At 37.3% G+C, this 16341-nt stretch overlaps 3 protein-coding genes across 3 annotated transcripts; 1 reads left to right on the top strand and 2 right to left on the bottom strand.

Annotated features, from left to right (window-relative positions):
• Nucleotides 1-18: 18 nt before the first annotated feature.
• Nucleotides 19-2341, top strand: LOC121641005 (c-Myc-binding protein-like). The gene is made up of 5 exons (XM_041986844.1): nucleotides 19-180; nucleotides 537-609; nucleotides 1417-1465; nucleotides 1606-1735; nucleotides 2273-2341. The coding sequence occupies exons 1-5, from the start codon at nucleotides 166-168 to the stop codon at nucleotides 2318-2320; spliced, it is 315 nt and encodes a 104-aa protein (XP_041842778.1). The 5' UTR covers nucleotides 19-165; the 3' UTR covers nucleotides 2321-2341.
• A 1119-nt stretch (nucleotides 2342-3460) lies between these two features.
• Nucleotides 3461-4964, bottom strand: gja9a (gap junction protein alpha 9a). Its single transcript, XM_041986843.1, has one exon. It carries the CDS (start codon nucleotides 4943-4945, stop codon nucleotides 3461-3463), a length of 1485 nt encoding a protein of 494 aa, XP_041842777.1. The 5' UTR covers nucleotides 4946-4964.
• A 1953-nt stretch (nucleotides 4965-6917) lies between these two features.
• Nucleotides 6918-16227, bottom strand: rhbdl2 (rhomboid, veinlet-like 2 (Drosophila)). The gene is made up of 8 exons (XM_041989230.1): nucleotides 15830-16227; nucleotides 13973-14216; nucleotides 11702-11850; nucleotides 10764-10876; nucleotides 10484-10584; nucleotides 8804-8864; nucleotides 8650-8711; nucleotides 6918-8209 (listed from the first exon to the last, which is right to left on the bottom strand). The coding sequence occupies exons 2-8, from the start codon at nucleotides 14201-14203 to the stop codon at nucleotides 8030-8032; spliced, it is 897 nt and encodes a 298-aa protein (XP_041845164.1). The 5' UTR covers nucleotides 14204-14216; nucleotides 15830-16227; the 3' UTR covers nucleotides 6918-8029.
• Between the last annotated feature and the right edge of the window lie 114 nt (nucleotides 16228-16341).

Below are 16341 nucleotides of genomic sequence, written 5' to 3'. Positions count from 1 at the left end.
TTTTAACGTGGAGTTCTTGAAGGCATCATTGAGCCAAGCAGACTCGTTAAAACGACCGTTTTAACCCAAACTTTTTCGACCCGGTATTTTATGTGTTTCGCACAATTAGGAGCTCAGATAACAACCCGGATAGGAAATATAGTAGCTTTATAACCGACAATTAGTATGGCACACTATAGAGTAAGTGTATTTGATTACATTTTATGTTTACAAAGGCTCTTGCCAACTTATATGTTAATATTCTAATTAAGCTAATACAGGCACGTTGGGAGGCTGTAAGGAGTTGATTATAAATTGAACTGACCACCTGTGAAAGTTCGTCTTAATTTTCTTGAGGATAGAGCTTTGTAAAATGTTTACTTTAGATTATATAATTAAAACTAGAGCTAATTCTGCTTTTTTGAAAATATGTTTGCTTTGCCAGTCATGTAATTACTGAAAATCCATTATCCATTTTTGGAAATGCTCAATGTATACGGCTTGAACCCATTTAATGTGTTTAATTGGTCATGGCATTATTTATTGTCTTTATACAGGCCTCAGACTCTAAGAGAGAACAGTTTCGAAGATACTTGGAAAAAGCTGGAGTTGTTGACAGCCTCACCAGCGGTATGATACCCTTTTTTTTATTTATTTAAAACTCTAAAACGCAATCATACCTCACTGGGCTTGGAGACTACTCAGAAGGGGATGACATGTCGTTCCCTCCTATCATTAAATGTTGCTTTTTCCCAGTCTAGATATTACAATGCGTATTTAGGATGTTTCCACGACTACTGTTTAAAGGACAATTAGGAAGGAAACAAATAAAAAGCTTTTATGTAACTTAAATATGACAAATTTTACCACAAATAGGTCTATTGAAAAATCAATCCGTAATTTAATAAACGATCCAGTTTTGCATCGGCAGGCACGTGTGCCTGTAAATGCACCAATAATCCACAAAACCTTTTTTTTCTTTTCTGCTAAAAGGTAGAGACAGTAGCTTTTTTTTTTTTTTTTTTTAAGCACTACTGGTCCTTTATTTGAAACTATGTTGTCATGACGGTAGGAAGAGAAAGAAAGTCAGATGTCCTCAGGACACAATTAAAACCCTGGACAGATGCATGAGGGACCTTTAGCCTCTGTTTATGGGATGTCTGCTTAACCAGCTGAGCTACCAAGTTCTTGCTTATTAATGAACAGAACCAAACTAATTTTGTGTCTGTCCACGCAAAACAATTGTCTGTAAAAATGAAATATCAGTGTTTTCTAAAAAGAAATTTGGATTTTCTGTATTGTTTAACTTAATAACCACAGTGAAATTATTGAAAGTATGGTACAAGAACTTTGCTTAATGAATACTGTCAAAAATGTGGGATATAGTCATTTATGCCAGGGAGTGATTCATATTTTTGGTTTGTGTGTGTTTTCTAGTTTTTGTGTCTCTGTACGAACAACCAGAGAAGCCCACCAATGCGCTGGAGTATCCTTCTGAACACAAGTCCTGCCTTCCCTGCACCATTAAACCTCATGTCCTCACCCATCACTGTATAAACAAAATGAAAAATAAGCAGAAATGTCCAGAATTTCCTTTGCAGAGCTTCTTTAACTGACTCCCTCCGGATATGTCAAGCAGCACCTTGGTGCTGTTGGCCAAATTTCATCCAATACTGAGGCGCTGCAGCAGGAGGTCATCGACCTGAAGCAGAGGTGTGCACGTCTGACAGCAGAAAATAAAGACCTCAAAGCAAAGGTAATGTTTTTAAAATAATAATTCTGCCCACAAGGGGGCACTGTCTCCTTAGATGGCTACAATTCATCGAAATGAACAAATTTAATTCAGGCTTTCTGTTAAATCTGCTGACGCAGGATTTCCTGACAACACATATTATTGTTGAGTTTTTTTTTTTTTTTTTTTTTCTTTTAAATACATGATAAAACTGATTATTTGGATTTCCTAGTAGGCAAAAGGACACCAGCAAATGCCATCAGGAGTTGCTGTAATATCCGTAGAAGAGGATTACATAAAATTTACTTTGGTTAAGTTGAAAATATGTGAAGTGAATGGAGTATTTCAACATTGTGGTATTTCAGAGTTAGTTCTGTATAGAATGGGTTGTCATGAGTATGGACGTACATGGTATACTTTATTGCAGATGTGTCATCTAAGTGTGTCATTTAAGTTATTACTGGCAATTAAACTGTATGATGCTGCTCTGAAGTCTGTTTTAATCTGTAATGCCTTTTTTTTTATTATGAAAATCCTTAAAGACACTGTCTCTGCTTCTAGCTGCAGCAATATGAGCCTGCATCAGAAGATGGAAGCACGGCTAACTAGAGCCCAACAGCACTTTGCATTAGAAAATAATTTTTTTGTTTAAGTAGGGTTGTTAGAACAAATTTAAGAACAAGATGACACAGCAAAGTGAAAGCCTGAACTTTTATCTGGTCATGTTGGTTTGTTTTTTTTGTTTTATTTGTTTTGGGTGTTTTTTGTTTCTTACAATCTAACTTATTTTGTACATGTTTTTATATATTTCTTTTGTAAACTAAATTGGTTATGAAGAGATATTTGATTATACTGTTTTTATTTTCTGCTTTCAGTGTGTGTAACAGGGATGCTCATATACTTTATTTTCAAGATTCTGATGTGAATAAAACAGTTGTACAAAGTTTAAAAGAATGTCAAAGGTAAAAATAAAGCACAATATAGTAATTCTTCATGTCACTAAATATAAATCCAGTCTCTCGCTGTTCTCGAATAATGATATTGTAATTATCCCTGTCATTTACAACTGTTTTCAGGCATCACCTTAGATGAACAAATACCATTTAGTAACTATCCAGGGGTGGGGTGGGGAGGATTTTTCTTTTTTTTTTTTCTTCTTTTTTTTGGGGGGGGGCATAGTACTGCAAGCCTTACCTGCTGGTTGAAATGTTCAGAAATATGTTTAATGTTTATTCGGCCAAATCGTACTTTTATCATTGGATATTAAACTTCAGTGCCCTATGATGCAACACAGATGAAACAAAGCAGGAAATGGGACAAAAATAATTACTCCATGGTACTAAATTAACTGAATTGCAACAGTTATTAAGAGGAAATATGTGGTTTGACAAACCAATAAAGTCAAAGAGGAAGAGTAAAGATGTTATCGTGAATTGGCTAAAATGTCATTGTAAAAGCTCGTCATATTTGGCCCAATGCCAAGATGAATGATGCAGCTGTCAGCATAAATTGTAATTTTGGTTCATTGTTCTTGATCTATTTCCTTATTTGAAAGAAACACAATTATACGCAATAGAAAAATGTGTTTATTTAAAAAGTGTACATACCAAAAGTAATGCTGTACATGTTTTTTTTTTATTTTTTAATACATTTTTTAATGGTGTGTATTAGTTAAAAAGGAAAAAAAGCTAGAAAACTCTTTTTAGCTGAGATTTCCATTAGATTTATTTATATAGCCAGTATCTAAGTTTAGATTTTTAAGTCTGGAGCTCGTCTGCTGCTTGCAGTACTTGCCATGGATGCTTTGCAGTTGGAAGAGGGTGGTCTCGAGTTGTGCCTGGATCCTAAGCTGGAGTCATCCAGCGATTCAGGGGTGGAGGGCCGACCTTGATGTTGTGAAATTGGTTTTGATGGCATTTCACTGCAGGGAGGTATGCTGCTGGATTTTGTGCCTCCATATGAATCTGTGTCGGAGCTTCTACTCTCCGGCACTGTTGAACACTGAAAGGAGCCATGAGCCCCCCATGGCCTCTTTGAAATGCTTACTGGCAGGGTGGGGGAGGAGGAAGCATGAGCTGCCTTCTGTGGGCATTTTGGAGGCTCTGGACTCTCTCTCTGGCTGCTGTCATCCTCCTCACTGTGGTGAGGAAGATGAAAAAAGCTCTCTGACTTCTGCTTTGATTTAGTTGGGGAGTCGCAGCACGATGAGCAGGGCATGATGGTTGTTAAGATGTTATTACACTCTGGGGGCCTTTGAGCTGAACATTTGGAATCATCCACATCCTGTTGGCCCTGAAGAGGTAGAAAAGTTAACGATTTCATAAGGTTAGGGTACATATTTGGACCCTGCCCACCCATCAATAGGTTGTAGTCACTGGGTGCAGAAGCAATTGTTGCTTTTCGGGATGCACTAGTGCATGTTTGCACAGCAGACTCATTTTTGGATTTGTTGGCGTTAAAATAATCAGGTTCTTCCCTTTCATCTCTTGTGAGAGCATAGAAATCCAAGATGGTCTTTTTAATCTTTTTGTACCCCAGATGGAGGATCTCCAAGATGCTCAGGAAGAGGGAGAGTGCAGCTATGCTCTGCATGAACACCATGAAGACACTTTTTTCAGTTGGTCTGGAGACGTAACAGTCTACAGCATTGGGACAAGGATCCCGCTCACATTTGAAGAGGGGGTAGAGGTGAAAACCATAAAGGAGGTACTGACCTGCCATGAAGGTCACTTCAACAACAGAGCGGATGATGATGTGAGCCACATAAGTACGTAGCAGAGAGCCCCTCAGAGGAGCTTTGTTAAGCTTTCCATGATCAAGCTGTTTCATTTCCCGCTCAATCCTCTTCCTGGCTACAGCCAGCTCTACGTCAACCAACTCCAGCTCCCTCCACAGCAGAGCTTTCTTCTTCTGCCGTGCCTTCTCCAGAGCTCGCAGCCTGTAGAGAGCGTGGCCCATGTAAACCAGTGATGGTGAGGACACAAAAATGACCTGCAGCACCCAGTAGCGGATAAGGGAGATTGGGAAAGCAAGGTCATAGCACACATTCCTGCATCCAGGCTGGTCAGTGTTACAGATGAAGTCGACCTGCTCATCGTTCCACACATCCTCAGCTGCCACCCCGAGCACCAGCATACGGAAGATAAACAGGATGGTGAGCCAGATTTTGCCCACCATAGTGGAATGGATATGTACCTCCTCCAAAATTCCTCCAAGAAAATTCCAGTCTCCCATCTTCACTCTGCCATTATGACTGGTACAACATAATTAACAATGAGTTTAAAAAGAAAAAAATTGTGGAATTAGGAATGAGTACAACACAACGGAAGTAAATTAGACATTAAATGGATAATAAAGGCAACTTTTAAATGAGTTCTTAATAATAAATAAATATATATATATATATATATATATGTGTGTGTATATATGTATATATACAGAGACTAGGAAAATGTCTTCTTAATCTAAACTATTCCCCTCAACAGCTCGACTTCATATACGATTGACAGCTTTGTGTAGTGTACTTTATTTACCTTGCAGCAGCATGGATGGACTGCCGGTGGTGATTTAAATCCCCCCGGGTCATGCAGCCCCGACACGGTCACAAAGAGTTTTAAAAATTGTTAATGTCCTCCACAAATCCCTGCACATCACCTTAACTTCAGTCACCTTTCTCTTCTGCAGTGTCCCCAGAATCTCACAACTGATCTGTTGTCAACACTATTGTAAATGCCAGAATGTCGATACCAACAGCTTCACCTCTGCATTTAGATCATGCTCTCACAGCAGTGGGGCTGCATCTGGTCATGGCACCAGAGCAGGAAATAGGTGAACATGATTTATATTAATAATGAGTAAGCTCCAACCTGCACCAAAAGAGGCCACATTTACTTAAAATAAACATCTGCATAAAAAATTAAATTAGCCAAACCTGTGTACAGCATGGACATCTGACAACAGAGAGGTTTTAAGTTAAAAATTACCATTGAACTTTCCTGGTTCCATTAAGTCATAAATAATTTTTTTATATAACCATGTTCTTAAATTTATTAAATATGGAAATGTAATTTAATACTAGCTCATTTAGATTGATTTTCAAAACAAAATATTTGAACACCGAATTATATATTTTTTTTAACCAATTACACATTACTTAAGTCAATCATTAAAGAAAAAAAAAATTGAATTGACTTTTAAATTTAACATGCAACTTAAAATTTTGTATTGTATAAACATCACAGTATCGTTTATGCTGTTTTTGTCCTCTGAAGCAGGAATTTTCTTTACACATTCAGCACGTTAAATGTAAACAAATGTGTATTTGAGGAGTCATCTAATTTGTTCAGTTGAAACCTGTTTTTCATATGTACAGGCAAAGAGAAAGAATTACAAACATTATCAATACCAGTCATCCACAGTGGCCTTGTTAATCAATAAACTACAATGGTTGTAATCAATGAGTCATCATGTCTGATTTCATACTCTGCTGCTTCTCACTGATTTCAATTAAGTTCTGGTGCATTTCATATCATTTTATCCTGTGTAGAAGAAATGAAGTAAAGTGAATCCAGTTGCTGGTTTCCAACTTTGAGGTCCAGTTCTGCATACCATTTAATGCCTTTTTGTTTTAAATTGGTTTCTTATCTGAGGTTTATCGAGGTATCAATGTTCATCAGCTTCATATATTATTTATACTGTTCTTTATAAAAGATGAAGAACAGAAATAAAACAAATATAAACCCAGTGTTAACGGCTAATTGTTTATGGTGTTCTCACTTGACCTGAAATCTCTTTTCGTGCTTAGTAGAGCAGGATTGATTCAAACCAGTCAAGTACAAATACATTAGGAACAGCTGGGGACCCTGGGGTTACATATTGGAAAAACCATTTAGACTTTTCCTTTTTTCTGTTTTGACCACAACATCTACTTTTTACTGAACTACCAGCCATATATAAACAAAGTTATGGAGTATGAAATGCTCAACAGTGCATTTCTCAGGAGTTGGGGCTAAATTTAGGATTATTTTCAGTATTTTGAATTGTAAGACAGATTATATGATTTCTTGCTGTTTCAAGGATAAGGCACGAGGGTCTCATGCTGTACCTGCCAGCTGATGCACTGAATATATTTATGCAATGAGTTTGTAAAACATATTCATATTGTATTGAAGAGAAAAACTTAATAGAGTTGCGTAAAACCTCAAACTAGTTTCTCATAATTCTTTATTCATTCAAATTTTACAAAACACATTTAAAAACAGTTAACTTTATTAAAACTGTTGATGCAGATATGAAAAATAAGTGTAACAGATCTCTTTTGTATTTAGTTTCAAGTTTTCTTGTAATCTTTGACTCTAACAATGCGTTTCTGAATTACAGTCTGCTACTGATGCCTTCCACACAGAAAATGCAACAAGACCATAGCACACACTTTATATTGCAGAACATTTGTCAAGTTAAAACTGGGAATTGTGTGATAAACCAGAGCAAATAATGATCAATAAGTTGTCTCTCATAAGAGATGGTGCATCCATAAACTGTTTTACAACTTAGTGAATTTTTTGCATTTTCATTGTGTCCTGTTAAGATGTTACTCAGGAAAAAAATAGGAATACAGTTAAGGCTTTATGGTAAAACAGAAAAAATAAATGAAGCACTAAAGAAGGACTGAAGAAATAAATAAATGTAGCACAAACATGAAGCATATTCATCCTTTTTTCCTTTGACTTTCTATACATATCAGTGTTATGAACAAAGTTAGAATGAATGAGTCATATCTTAGGTTTATGTAGAGCATGTGTTGAGGAATTAATTGCATTTAGGCACATTTTATCAATACTGGATGTTAGTGAGGGTTGACAACATGGAAGACTTAGAGGAAAACAAATGTTTTAAACAATCTGAGCATAATTTCCTGTACAAAAAATTACCAAAAAAACTGTCAGTCTCCAGATCATTTCTAAAAATTATTGAAAGTACACAAAGTTAAAATTTTACAAACAAAAACACACACAAAGAAACTACAAAGATCCTATCAGGAGTAAACGAAAAAAAATATTAAAACCAAATTGACCCACTTCACCAAAGGCACAATTTTACTAAATTCTAAATCTCTGTAAAAACAGCAGGGGGCGCCACTCCTCCTGAACTCACAACTTAAACTCTAGAACTTTAAAAAAATATTACACTGATATAAAAACAAATCATGAATTAAACATTCACAAATTCCCTGAACAAAAAGCAACTTTGTTCTGAAATGCAGCAGTAAAATCCAACATCCTGAGGGGCACAAGGATTTCAGGAAGCAGCTCTGCGCCGCTATGAAGCTGGAGAGACGAAAATGTTGAAAACCACAGCAAAGAGAAAGAAGACGAAATAGCCCACTATACAAATCCAGAAGCGGGGGTCTTTGAGAAGCTTCTGGCTGTATGCGCTGAAGAAAACATAGCCGATCGACATTCCAGCCACAATTCCTCCAAAATGAGCCACAAATGACACCTAAGTGGAGAATTTTTTAAGTTAAACTGACAACAAACCTTTAGGTACTATCATCTAAAATGTGACCCAAAAACTTGTGTTACCTGTTTAACACCCAAAAGCAAAATATCAGAACAGGAAGAGGGGGAGAAATGCAGCCAAGTGGGGGAGGGGATAAGGAATCCAGTTTTTGAAAGGATAAATCTAAATGTATATGGAAAGCCAAAAGTCTGCATTATGGGTCAGTACAGAGGCACGTATCTACATGAATAATCATGTCCCAGCAAGAGCTACTGATCTTCTCTGTAGCCACAAGCAAACACAGCCAACCCATCACCAAACATGCATGCGTGAGGTCAGTTGGATCAGTTGAATCCTACTTGTGGTTCTTTTTATGTCTGCTGAGCTTTAGAGACGCCCAGTTTGTTTTTCTCTGCTATGCAGTCATAATGACTTCTTACCTTGTAACTGTCATTTGGAGCTGCAAACCTTCTGTAGAAGGCAAATCCAAAATCTGTGCCAACTGGAAACAGAAAAGCATGTTAAATCTAACATCACTAAAAGTTGCAAAGTTACAAAAATAACAGATGGGCAAAAACACAAAGCAGAACTCACCAATAACCAAAATGGTGACAATTCGAAACACCCCAAGGAGAGGAATCATCTCTCGGAAATTCTACAAATTTAAGAAGTTTTTAGATATTAACATTTTTATTTTTATTATGTAACCTTTTGACAATATTTAGTACTTGAAAATAAAAACATGTTGGTAATAATGTCAGTGGAAAGTAGGAAAGTTTTAACAAAATTACAAATCCCCATATGGTATTGATCTATAACATGTGAATGAGTGCTGAATTCACTTAGAGTACTTTTCACATATTAGTTGCACCTTATCAGCAGAAGCAGCTCAGCTCCTCATCAACATGTGCTTGTAACCATCAAGCCGGCGTTGCAAACTGAGCTGTATGACAACAGGACTAGAACCCGACTGATATATCGATCAACCAAAATGAGCTTCTCGTAGATATAGCAGTGTTGGCAATTTTTTTTGGCCAATTTGCTGACATAAATATTATTTGCACCCTGCATGATGTAGAAAAAAAAAGTGTCCTGGTGGTGTCATTACAAAGTTTGTCCAGCAGAGGGCGCTCCAACTGCAGCGATCACTGTCAACGCAGTGGTTCAGTAGTGGAGAGAAGAAAAGATCGCGCTAAATTTCACAGTGGTTTGTGAGATGTAATAAAACTTTAATGTAGGCCTTTCCATGAACACAACAAACTCTTATTACGACCATCTTTTTATGTTATCAAACAACAGTCACTGCAATCAGCACGTTACCCGGCGGCTGACTTAACGCTATGTCGGTTAGATGCAATGCTGAAGACATGCTCAGTAAAAAAAAAACCACAATGTTGAATCTTTCATGAATTAAACTGTTAGGTTAGAAATTAAGATAAGAGTCAAACTGTTTTGAGTGAGAAATTAGTTAATGCCCACACAATAGCTTCCACTTTGTTAGAGGAATTTGCTAGTTAGCTATTTTACCAAGTAATAAATTTCAAAAAGCAGAAAGAGCTGGAGCTCAACCAGCTCTTTCTTATCAAGGTTGTCAAACTTCATGGAGACTAACATTTCGACACCATCCATGTCTTCCTGTCATAAGTGAACACACCTTACAGGTAACTATAGACAATCTGGAACAGATGTACAGAGTTCATTGGAAGCACAGAAAAGTTACGCCACAAGCCATTCAAAGATGCTGCAGAGCCACGGTTGGCTTGTAAATAATGCCGGGAGATCACATGGTCCATATTTTGTGTATGTATGACAGTCTTATGCTCCGATATACAGGTCTTTAGAGCTCTTTTAGTTTGTCCAACATACACCAAACCACAGGGACATTTCAATAACTACACTACATGTGTGCTACTACAGTTTATGAAGGATTTAATAGGGCATATTTTTTACCTGTACGTGGTTAGTAAATGAAACTTAATGTCTGGTTAATTTGAACACTGAGCACAGTGACCACAACAACAACAACAAAGGGAAATCCTGTGGGTTGGTTCTGGAAGCAAACGTGCAGTTTTAGATGATGAAAGTCTGTTTTAATTGTATTTTTTTTTTTTTTAAATTCTAATTTTTTTTTTTTGACACACCAAGCTGTGGTGGTAAAAATTTAACTGCAAAATGGTTATAGTCAGTTATCACTGAATAATGGCAGGTGTGTTTAAAAGTCAGATAACCCCTGAAACCCTTCTTACATGAGATTTTGAATGTTTATAAACTTACCACCACTGCATTCATGAAATAGCCTCCCATCAGGGCATAGACACCCCCAGATGCCCCCACCAAAGCACTGAGAGGATCAAAGATGGAACTGGCCAAGGAGCCTGAGAGAGAAATTATCAACAGCAATTATCTTTCTAACACAAACAGGAAAAACCAACTTCAAGACAAGTTCACGTCTGAATGTCAAGCAAACACGAGAAATGTAGACAGCTTAGCTTCACCCACAAAGCTTGATTTGCTCATTGTTGTTAAAGAGTAAGAGACAGATGAAGATCCTCACCTGCAATGACACCAGCCAGGTAAACCATTCCCACTTCAAATCCTTTGTGAACCAGTTCCAGCGGGATACCCAGCAGCAGCTGCATCAGTAAGTTGCCCATAATGTGCTCCACACTAGAAAAGCAGGGGTGGGGTATACACGAATGTTAATGACAGACAAATGTAGTCTCAAAAGGAATAAACAGTGGATTAATGGGGTTTGTTTCTGTTCTTAGCAACACAACAGCAGTAAGTGGTCCTTTATTAAAGGAACATGTCAGCCAGTGTAACAGTCTGGCTTTATGTGATTTTAATTGTTTTTGGACAACAGAAAATCAACAGCACCAACAAAAATGCTTCACCTTTAAGCTTCTTTAAATCACTTTTATCTTTTTTTTCATTACAATAAGAAAACTGCTGAATAAATCAGCAAGACCCTGAACACTTCTGCCTAACCACTAAAAGCGTCTGCTAAATGACTGTAATGTGATGTAAATCAGCTCCTACAACACAAATCCTATTTTCAAAGAAAATATCCTGTTAGGTGTTTTTGAGTCAGAGCAGATAAAAGATATGGCTGCAGTTCTTGATGGTGTTTTTCCTGTGTGGTCATGATGTGCGGTTTTCCTGTGTTATCTTGGCACTCAGGATGCCAGACTTCAGCTCGTCACTTCATGAACATTTTTTCAGTCTTTTTAAAAACAAGCTAGCAATTCAGGTCTTCTTATCATATTACTAATATAAAAAGTATCTTCATATTTGTATCACGTGATGCACAAAACATACTGCTGCATCAACTCAATGCTCCAATTTAATCTAGAAAATAAGTGAGCTGTTCACAACCTAAAGTTTCAAGAGTGACCACTGATTTTAATCAGCAAATCATACTGCATAAAAAAACCACAATGATGAAGCTCTCATGGTGTAATTAAGATGTTTAAAAGGCCTCTCCATGCTCACCCAGCATGGACAAACATGTAGGATACAAAGCGCCATGCTTCATGCCTGCAGTTAGGCTTGTAAGTCAGAGGGCTGTTCCACAAGCCTTCATCCAGGGTTATCCACTGCTTCTGAGGCTTCCACACGGCATAGTAGATAAACACCGCCAACTAAAAAACAAAAAAGTGAACACAAAATGTACATGTAAGTTGTCAAAATGCTTTAAAACTGTTAGAAATATGTGTCGGGGTAAAGCTAAATCCAAAACAGCTGTGAAAACAACAGCAGCAGGAATGCATTAGACATATATCCCTCCAAGTTCACTCCAAAAATCCCTCCAGTGTGATTGCACAGAGCAGCCTGCAGGTCTATACGCTTACATTAGTCTGCACAATGTAAACAGGCCAGCTCATCTTTTCTTGGTTCAATATGCCCAGAAAAGAATAAAGTATTTCCATGCATTCAGATGCAACAGCACTGGAAGTCTGTGAGATGCAAAGCTAGAGTTGTTCACTCCCAACTTTAAACAGGCAAATGTTTGCAGATAAAGTAAAGCCACAGCCATTGCAATTAAGTCTTACATTAATAATGGAAAAATGGAAAACTTTTCACAAAAATAAAAAGATTTTGAGGCAAATTACAAATAAAAGAAATACTTGATTTGTATTATTATAAACACAGAAGCAATGTAATTACATATAAAGATGAAAATATATGATTTATGTAACACTGTAATGTAGTTGTAAGTAGATATAAAAGATCAATAAAGATTGTTCAATGTTTATCAACAGTGTTTGAATTATTAGAACTATTTATTTTATGGCTGACAAGCTGTGGTTGTTTAACATAATACATAATACTTTCAGTTTGGTTACGTCATCAGACAGATGACGCTTTCCTGCCTTGTAACATTTAAATATTTCAATCCACTTTATGACGCTGCATTGTTGCTTTAGCCATTTTCTATAAGGAGGTTTGTTGAGGAGGTGTTTTCACTGAGAGAGACAGTAGGATGGACAAGCTGGGGAAGAGGGTCAGCTCTGTCTTGGACTGCCCTCTGGACCCAGTGGAGGTGGTGAGTGAGAGGAGTATGTTTCCATCATGACCACCACCTCTCAATCTCTGTAAGATATAGTGGGAGCAACATGTAGTCACTTCAGCAAGAGACTAAGGCTAATGATGGTTATATTCAATTATAATCTGAACTACACACACACACAAAATAAAAATAAATAATCAAATCTCAGCAAAACATCTGGATTAAGCATTAAGACCTGTAGTGGGAATACAGCCTTAGCATTCACAACGTAAAGCAGCGTTTCTGTCACTCCTTCATCCCCATGGCAATAAAACTTTCCAGTAAGCACAGATAACAACTAAATTATTATATACTCTATTATTATAATCTGTATATTGTATAGAATTTTATAGGTGTTTTATTTACCTTTTTTCTTGTTTTTTCTGTTCTTTTGTTTTATTTAAGTAACTCTCCTCTGGAGCTATTCAGACACAAGAATTTCCCCACAGTGGGACCAATAAGGTCTTAAATTAAACTGCTCCAAAGCAGGTTACAAGTTACCATGGTGATAAAAGCTATTTTGTGATGCTAACTCTGACTTCAGGCTCAACATGTCTGTTTTGGAATAAAAACAACAATTTCTACATTGTACTTTTTTGCATCACCCATCTCATGCAGTGCTACTGAGCATTAGGAGCAAACATAATAACTCAGATATTTACAGCTATGATTCAAATAAGTCCACAGCATCTCCCAACCGTTTGCCATTTCAACCAAACTCCCACTTATCTACTTAAGTCTACAAGATGAGTTTGTTTGCATCAATCTAAATGTTAAAAGACAAAGAGGCTTTCTGTCTGTTTACACATTCAAGCAAAGGCATCTCCCATCAATGATGGGATCAGCTTTACTTGACCCAACCTCAACCCTCTTCTCATAAAAACTACTGTTTTCATTGACGGTGTGCCTACTGCCTGTTGGGGGGGGGACTAGGCTTCATGAATCAGGACTTTCAGAGGATGAGGAACAGATGCCAGAAAAGACAGAAAGAGAGAAACAAACATTGAAGGCTGCATGAAAACCTCAGATCAAGTCCAGGCTTCTGTGTTTTGCCCTCAGTATCTGCTCTCCGACATGCAAGCACAGTAAATCTATAGAGTAATGATCACTGGGCCAAATGTAGGCTGTCTGTTTTACAATCAGGTCACAAATCCATACTGACTGCTCTACTGTTTCTACTGTATGCGTGACTTGCACGTGCAGAGCAGAGCTACCTCTGCAATACTGATGAGGATGATGAAGATGGGGGGTGGGCAGCAGTTGGCACGTTCCAGGTAAACGCTGCGTAATCCTTCAGGAAGCATCCATCTGGACACTGACTGCTGCATTTTCTCATAACATCCCATCTTCCTGCCTCTACTCGGCTGCTCTGCGCCACTCCTCTGCCCCGTCCCATCTTTCTCCACAGAGAGCGGCTCCTGCTGCTCCAGGTCAATGACCTCCATCGCTGCAGCAATCCTGTATATTCAGATGAAAAATGTGCAAATACACACCATGAAGTAGAACGTTTTGGCAACAAGCAGCAGATGTGTGATTATACACTTCTGAATGAGGCAGCTGCACTCTTTTAAATGTTTTAAGATTTTAATTTAATGAAGATGTTAATAATAACACTTTTATTTAGTGGCATTAACATGTCATTTTAAATGTTATAATATAAAAAAAATATGCTACTTCTGTTTTTTTTTTTTTTTTATAATAACTTACAGGCAAGAATAAATGATGAAAACCTTACAAAGAGATACATAAATGTTTGTTAAGCAATGTATCTTGAAGAAAACAAAAGAAAGCTGACTTCTGGTCATCTTTTATTTTCTTTTTCCTTGCTTTGCAACACTTTGGACTCATTTCACCCTTTCATCGTGTTTATCCATCTAGTTTTCAGGCTGTTATTTTAAGACTCTTAAACACAATTCCTGCTCTTCTGCTGTTTTTATATTCTGGCAGGTTAGTAGATGTCCCATTTTGATTTTGGGATCATGCAGGAAAACAGTTTGGATCAGTGTCACTGTCTTCATCACTTATTATGTTTAGTCTTTTTTATCTTTTGCACCACAATATCATAACTACTTATAACTGTTCTGTTTTTTGTTTGTTTTTGGTCATTTTGCTTCTTTTGTTGTCCTTCTTGCATTACTGTGTAGTAACCTTGTATTAGATTAAATTGCTTTTGTCATCTTTGTGCAAATTGCCTAAACTTTCCCACAAGAGAGCAGTATCAACAAACTCATGTCCTCCTGTACTTGGAAGATTCCTTAAATACTCTATCAATGATTTAGCAAAGATCTATCAAACTCTGGGGATGTAGAGGTCCACACTGACTTACTGTGCCCTGAAACAAACCAGATTTTATTAGAATATTTAGGCTGTTATATTCAGAATAGTAATAGGTCATTTTGGAAATTAACATGACATGTTTTAACAATACATTATTAATGTTAATTCGATATATTTTCAAGCAAATACATAAACACCCTTCTGCAACTGATGACTTTATTATTGATCAACTTTTAATGAGTTTCCCTACTTTTCAAATCGACAATAATCAAATTCTGGTCAATTTTACAATATTCTGGTCACGACAACATTGTTTTGACTATCTATTAATTTATTTATTACGTCATATCTCATTTTGATGTTTGTTTTTTATTACTGGTTACCTGCAAATCTGTTCCTGGCCTGATCTGTTAAACTGACTCGTGTTGAATGTCTGAATGCTAATTTTAGTTTTGTTATCGGTTTTCATTTTCTTATAATAGAGACCGCAAAACTAAATTGTCCGTCTGAGATAAACAAAGTTGTTTGAATCTTGAATCTTAATCTCTCCTCTGATAAATTAAACCATTCAGTAAGAAAAGCTGTCAAACGTGTCATATTTCACTAAGCATGAGCGCAGGTCAAATATGGTGTCCAGTAGAAGTGATGCAGCCGCGTTTCCTGTTTGTTGGGCGTCGATTATCATTTTGATTCTGATGGTTAGTTGGCTGGTCAAATGTAGACAAGGTCACTTTTCATTCCGTTTTTATCCCAACACACACACACAAAATGAGCATTATCTGTAGTGTACTCACCTGAATCTTCAACAGGAAGTTTACGCCAGACGGTCTCAAGATCTAAACTTATTCAAACAAGATGGGGCGCGAGGTAAACTGGAGGCTATGACGTGCATCAAATCACCCAACAAAATCTTTCTTCTTCTGATTCTTCTTTTTTGTTTATCAAAACAATTTCTTCATGTTTCCAGGTGGTACTTGGAGCTTCTTTTTCAAACTGACTTGGGGGGGGGGGGAGAGCGCTCGTAGATAATTATAGCCCTTCCATCGCTTTTTCCTGCAATGCACTTCCTTCCTCGGCATAAACAAACCACCGTTGATTTCTAACTCCTTCCTTTCCAGCTACAGATTAGCTTCAGGCCCTCTGCGAACACCGATGTCTCCCATCTGTTGCAGTACATCAACAACTTACCTGTTTCCTGTTGCCACACCTGAGCTCCGTGACGTCACTGGCACTCAAGCGCCTTTTTTTTACAGGTAGAAGCGGATCACACTCACCACCAGCCCACATAACCAGAGCAAAAAGACCG

Source organism: Melanotaenia boesemani, chromosome 6, assembly GCF_017639745.1.
Source record: "Melanotaenia boesemani isolate fMelBoe1 chromosome 6, fMelBoe1.pri, whole genome shotgun sequence".
Taxonomy (NCBI): domain Eukaryota; kingdom Metazoa; phylum Chordata; class Actinopteri; order Atheriniformes; family Melanotaeniidae; genus Melanotaenia; species Melanotaenia boesemani.
This window is presented reverse-complemented; position numbering and strand designations above follow the sequence as displayed.